General features: G+C 42.0%; 1 protein-coding gene across 1 annotated transcript; it reads right to left on the bottom strand.

Moving 5' to 3' along the window:
* Nucleotides 1-324: 324 nt before the first annotated feature.
* On the bottom strand, nt 325-6336 carry SINHCAF (SIN3-HDAC complex associated factor). The gene is made up of 5 exons (XM_075727646.1): nt 6209-6336; nt 4052-4151; nt 2951-3077; nt 1359-1509; nt 325-487 (listed from the first exon to the last, which is right to left on the bottom strand). The coding sequence occupies exons 1-5, from the start codon at nt 6334-6336 to the stop codon at nt 325-327; spliced, it is 669 nt and encodes a 222-aa protein (XP_075583761.1).
* Between the last annotated feature and the right edge of the window lie 579 nt (nt 6337-6915).

The following is a 6915-nucleotide window of genomic DNA, read 5'->3' as shown; positions in this document are numbered from 1 at the left end:
ACAAAACCCCATCCTCATATTCACTTGTGAAGCAAGTGGGGGGGGGGGGGGGGGGGGCAGGAAGAGGGGGAGAAGATTAGACAACCTTGCAGCAGCATTCAGCTTTGCTAAGTGTTCCATAGCATCTTAAATATTATGTACAGTCTTTCTGGAAGGATACAAACTGGCTTCAGAGTTTGTGGAATTGTAGCAGTAAAACCCAAAACAGTTCTAGGGAATAGTCTTTTGGCAGCATAGCAGGTGTCCAAAGTGAATAGTCACTTTTCTAGTATTTTTCCAGACAATAAGAGAATCTGTATAACCTTCTGCAGCTATCCAAGGAAGTCACCACTCCTCTTGGGTGGAGATTGCTGGAGATTGTGGTCCTTCTTGTTCTGGCTTTTCAGTGGCAGACTTTTTATTGCTACAGCAAGGTTTGAAGAGATGAGTGTCTATGAGGACTTCCCCAAAACGCCCTTTGTAAATAATTCCACAGCAGACCTTTTGCCTGGAAGAAATGGCAGGGAGACAGACAGATAGTTTGTGTGTTTAGAATATAAAGAATTTGCAGAAATGCAAAAAATCAGTTTGACCCAAGACACCACCTTTCTGAGCCTCCAGTCAGAGGATAGAAGGGAAAAGGCTGCTCAGAAAGAAAAAACAAGTCTGTGTCTAAATCCACAACACTGTTTTGAGAAAAAAAAAGAAAAAGAAAAAAAAAAAACAAACCCATGTCTATACAAAACTAAGTCTCCCATTTTGCTTCCCAGAGAAGTTTCAGATACACAACCATCTGGGCTGAACTAACCTTGACTACAATGTGCTTGCAAACACTGTTTGAGAGGAGGCAGCAAAGTCACAACAATTTCAGTAGAGCAATTAGCTAAACAAGGGATTACTGTGTCACAACAGGCAATAAAAGATAACAAGCTCATCAGCTCCCGGAAGATCTTGTGGTTTTCCTCCCACTCCAGATTTTTTTTTAAAAATGACTACCATCACAGGTCAACCAAATCAAATGCTATGTTTTGCTGGCAAGATGAGAGCACTGTTGTACTTGGTAACACATCACATCTACAGAACAGTTTTAAGACAAGATAATGACAGTCAGGGATATTATCTGTCACTCCCAAAACCGTAAAAATATTTTCCAGCAACTGTATTAGTATTTAGGGAACTGGAGGGAGATAGGGGAAAATGTCTTAAACACATGGCATTTCTTTCCACAGACAGATATTGTATAATACTCTGTGACTTAAATTATATCCTTAAAACAAATTAAGTTCAGCAGCAGCGAATTCCTGAAGAAGCAGAATCAAGCACTTTCTACATGAAGTGAATTACTATCTGCCCAGAGTGCACGTTCTGTTGCTTTTTACCTTTTCCAATACGTGAGATCTAAAAAGGAGAAAACTGGTGTTCTGCTGGACCCAGCGCTCATCTCTGTGTCAGAGCCATCGTCGGACTGATTACTGTAACAGGGTGACTGAGCTGGGGAGGCACTCGAAGTGGTGCTGTGGGCATCAGAATCTGTAGGGGAAAGAACAAATGCAAAATCAAGACATGCATCCAATGGCTTATCGTCTTCCTGACTTGTAAAAAGGTCGCATGCGGATTGGGAACAGAAAGACAGACTTTAATTAACAAGAAAAACCTAATAACAACCACCCATTTTTCACTTGCCCCTGCCAATTTCAATAGAGAGATTATCTGTCAGCACTTGGGAGACAGACCTCAGAACTGAAGGGGGTCCTTTTACATGAGGGACTGGAAAGAGGTTCAGGATCAGGCTTCAGTTCCTGACTCTCAAACATAGCCTGTGCAGGCCACGCTCTGGAAAAGATCCTAGTCCTGCTCTGGAATCACTGGAAGATCCTTGAAGACAATGGGGATCTGTGCTTCAGGCCTAGTACTTTCTCTCTCACTGTAAATCTTCCTTACCCATTCATTTAGTCTTGCAAAGCTCTTCTCATTAGTGCAAGGGTTACTTAGTATCAAGCTTTTGCTGGATCGAGACTCTGAACTATGGACTCAGTGCAGACGCACACCTTAACAGAGGGTCTACTGCCTAGCTTTTAGTTATCATCTCTAGCACCTACAGTAACACAATTAGATTAACCGTAGCATGTTGAATGAGGAGATACAAGGTCTTTGGGTCAGGGCCTTTACTGATTCTTTGGAGAGCTTTTCCTTCAGGCCAGGTAGGATAATTGAAAGAGAGAAAAGACCAAGTCAGCAACAGTTAAGAAGCCTGAAGGTTTGCTTTAGAGGAAAAACCTGAAGTACTGACATATATTTAGAGCATAACTGGCAGATGGCTTTCTTGGAAAGCTATGAATCCAAACCTATTTGAAGAGTCTAAGTGCTAGTGGAAAGAAATCACAGAGACCAGCAGAGAAAGGTGTAAGGAAACTATCCGAGGAAACGTGGTAGGAATTTTAAGGGCGGGGGGGGGAAGGGGGGGGGGGAAGGGGGGGGCGGCGCGCATCTATGCTCAACAGAAAGCCTGGGTTGAAAACTTGTATGGAGGAAAAATACTGATAGTGGTATCAACAGAACAGTGCTTCATGGGAAAGAGAGCTGAAAATGGCCACAGCGCATTACTGAGAGCAGGGGGAAACCTCTTCCAACTTCAGTTTTGATGAGGGTCTTGCCCAAGAAGTTCTTTCTAGAGACATCTCATTTAAGTGTGGGACATAAGCTACAACTGCCTACGCTTTCAAGCCAGGCTCCCCACTCCCCCTCGCCACTTCCCCACCTCTGTCTCGCAGCCCACCTGGCACACAAGCTCTTCCTCCTCATTCCATCCCCTCCCCAAGCCCTCAGAGGATGAGAGGTTGTGAAAATAGGGAGTACCCAAATGTGTGAGCGTACAATTGAATCTAGATGGTGATTCAGCTTGGCCAGTTAACAGTAAGCTATGTTAGGGGAGGCCGAAGTTTACTGCCAAAATCTCTTTGGATCCACTTACTGTGACGCTTGAATTCCTTTTGCAGTTTGCTGATTTGATTGCTCTTTATTCTGCTTCCAGACAGAGTTTTCATTTTCTTTGGTTTCAATGTTGTTTTAAGACTGGGTCCAGCCCTGGCATCTACCACCTAGAACACAGAAAATGCATGCATAATACTTCTGCATCACGCCCAGGTACTGCCCTAGTGAAAGTACCTGTACTGACTTAACTGAAGGTGTTCAAAACCAATTTAGTTAAACCAAGGCAGTTCTGTGCACCAACACTCCTATGTTTCATTTAAATCTGGTTTGTAAGAGGCTGAGTCTGTAGGAAAATGCAGCAAACCAGTTTAAAAAGCACATTCAGTTCAACTTTAGCCTTCTTCCTACTTTGACAAGTTCAGTTTAGTAGACATCAGTTGTTTAAGCCAATACAAGTTCAGTTAAGACTGTCTGCCAAGCTTCTGCCCTGGAGTTTTTTTAAAAAAAATCATCAGTGTAACTTCTGAATAAAGCTAGTGGTAGTAATAACCATAGTTCTGGCTCCCATTACCATCAACTCTTCCTGAATAAAGATTATAACATACACAGAGAATCCTGATCATCTTCCCAGCCCTAGGCCTGAACTGAACTAGATGTATCAAAACAGAATGTATGAGTGGGAATAGCTGCAAGATATTAGTCATTGTAACTATCTGACTAAATGACATTGATTTACGTGTTGCTTAAGCAAGTCACCTTGCTTGTTCAAACTATTAAAAAAAAAACTTAAAAAAAAAGCAACCAATTTTGGATAGAGGCCAAATCTGAAATGTTTTGAGTGTCATAAGAAACTTTTGGACAAAGTTATGAGCTTGTGAAAACAAGGAATTACAAGGTAAGTTACTCTGTGACTCCATCCCAGGCTTGCATAATCACCATTTGCACATAAGCCAAACAAAGACAGGTAAGAGCCACATAACAGGAAATACTCCAGGAAGGATTTAGAGACGCTGAGGGTGGGCAGAGAGGGCATGGAGGAAATAGCAAATCCCAAATCCTTGCCAGCACCTCCCCTCTCTAGCAGGATGGACTAAGGCAGAGAAGAGTTAGTTTTGGGGTGGAGAAGAAATAAATGACTAACGTGATTCCAGTTCTTTTTTGATCCTGCTGGCAATTTTTTCCATCTTTTCACCAAAAGGACACAGGCATTGCAAATATCTCCTGAGCGGGCCTCATGGAGCCTGGTAAAAACAAAAACAAAAAAATCACTTGACAACAGTTAATAAAAGCCTCCCCCCCTCCCCCTGATAACAACAAGAAGCATAAAAATTGATGGAAAAGAAGGGATCTCAAGTTCTGTTTTTCAAGCATTACAATTCATCTGAGGTGCTCAAACATTGCCATTTAAAGACCAGGTCTCACGTTCAGAAAGCACTCTTCCATACAGAAAAAAAAGGCATTGTAATCTGCCTTCAGAGGGGCACTAAAAACAACAGTCCCATCACCTTCTGTTGGTTTTGTTTAAAAAAACCCAACCAACCAAACCCCAACAACACAGTTCCAGTGGGTTGGTTGGTCTGATTGGAGAGGGAGGGAGGAGCAATAATCATATTCTTTGAACGTACATTTGGGAACAGACCTCAAGAGATCCGCCAAAAGCTTATTCAGCTCTTAACTTTCTCACAGAGCTTCAAGGATGAGTAACAAATACCACCTAACATAAGTGCAGAATAAGGTTTCAGAACCAGCATTCACTGGAATGACAGCAATACTCGCTCCCTTTAACAAGCTTTCTTCAGAAATCATCTCTACTGTTAATCCACGCTAAAAGAAACATGAAAGGGATACACTGTAGAATTTTTCAGCTATTTAAATAGGAAGACTTTGAAGCATTTATAGATGAACGGGGCAGGCTCAGATAAGCCGTTATTTGCTCAGTGCGAAGACTGCATTTTTACCTTGGCAAACATATTTCAGATAGCACAAGACCAAAGGCCCTGGTATACTGCAAGCTTCTTTACTGTTGTTAACAAAAAAACAACCAACCAAACAAAAAAGCAATGGGCCTTCACACAGTCTTTCCACTGCCAAGGACGGTAGCCAAGAAATATGACAAGGGAAATTGTCAGCACCAGATTTATGTACAAAAATCCATGGTAAATACAAAGCGCTATAAAGCTTTGGTTTTGTCCTTTCAACACTTGAAAGGAGGAGTGTTTCTAGAAAAAGTGGAGGGAAATATTTCTAAAGATTGCAAAGATTTACACATATGAAGTTAAACACTTTAGACAAGAGCAGCAATACTGTATGTATAGTTTTTAATATGATGCACGAATTTCCACTCAGGCCTAAGGTTTTGATGAGAGGTAATCCAACAAGACTGGAAAGAAAAAGCAGAAAATATCTATTGACCACAGACTTTTTTCCAGGGGAAATAATTTCATGGAAAACTACAGCATAAACAGGAGAAATTCTTACTGCCTCAGAAAAAAAAAAAAACCCAAACAAAAGTAAAAAATGATTACAAGCTATTACAGAAGAATTTGCTTTGCTGACAATTCAGGGACACAAATTTGAACAGAATTTCAAAGTTCTTAGCAATTATTTCAAAAAAGTTAAAAGGTCACAGCAGCTAGTACGAGAAATCACTGTTATTTATAGTTTTGCTTACCAATGCTTTCAAGTAACATTACGTGCAACATTACCTAATTGGAAAGCTCACTTTCCATCAGAATGAGTCTCCAATGAGAAGTTTTAGTAACATCTTGGTATACCCTATTTGAACAAAGGCACCAATACCTGAAACAAGGTACTGTGCATTAACCCTGCTGGAAATGCTAAATATTTACCCATCAAGTTTTGTTTAACATTCTTGAATCCTCAAAGCCACAGAAAACCTCTATGGTCATGTACTGTTTACCATCTTGTGTGGGAATTTACACCTTTAAGGAACACGTGCGAAAGGCAGAGTCTGAGAGGGGTCTAAATCCCTGCATGTCCTGTGAGGTGGGAGAGGCACGAGCCTGACCCTTTGCTGTTATGAACCACAGCAGCTCTCCACTGGAAGCAGCAGCAGAGCGACAACCAAATGGTACCATACACAGCAGCAGAGGATCCAGCCCCACCCCAGCCTGGCCAGGAAAGTCGTGAGGAAGCTGAAGCTAGCCTTCGCCCGCCACCCACCTCTGCTAACCTAATCTTTCAGTCTCTCGGAGCAAGAGGGACAAGCACATCAGGTTCACGGCCCTGAGATCAACACCATGACTGACCACGATGTTGACTAAAGAAAGAATCTTACCCAAAACAATTCTGGAAATCCTTTTCATAACGTTTGCTGTCAGTGAAACGAGAACTGGAAGACTTAGCTCTGCAAATACAGCAGCCCTCTATACTCCGATACATCTTCGGTTTGTGAAAGCCAAACATCTTTTCCTCCTAGCTGTAGCCTGTGAAAACAAACAGGAACTGGTGTTACTTATCACTGTTAGATACTGAAAGAAAAACCTGGGCAAACCAAAAGTAAACTATAATTCAGGATGGGAAACTGCTAGATTAAACCATAGCTCTATCCTGCATTGCCCCAGAAGAGCAGATGCACCTAGAATACACTTTCTTATTAAAAAAAAAAGAATTAACAGCTGGAGTATTAAGCAACACTCAGTAGGACTCAGGACAACCTCATTTAGTGCACAATTCTACTCTAAGGGCACATCTACAACAGCACAACCCAGAGGTGTGAATGCAGCTGACTTGGCTAATGAAAACCCCACGTATGTGGCAAAACAGGCTGCAGGACAGGCTGTGTGAACCTGCCCGAGCCCCTGGTAAGTAGTTGGCAGCTGAACCCTGGGTCACTGGAACTACCTCGTCATCATCACCGGTGTTTGTTGGAAACATCCCTGGCAAACTTTGTTGAAAGTGAGTAGGAGTCATTTTAAATGAGCTGCACTCATACCTCTAGGCTGTAGGGCAGACATACCTGAAAAGCCACTCTAAAACCAGCAG

Source organism: Pelecanus crispus, chromosome 1, assembly GCF_030463565.1.
Source record: "Pelecanus crispus isolate bPelCri1 chromosome 1, bPelCri1.pri, whole genome shotgun sequence".
NCBI classification, from domain to species: Eukaryota; Metazoa; Chordata; class Aves; order Pelecaniformes; family Pelecanidae; genus Pelecanus; species Pelecanus crispus.
The sequence above is the reverse complement of the archived record's forward strand: the minus strand, read 5'-3'. Positions and strand labels throughout refer to the sequence as shown.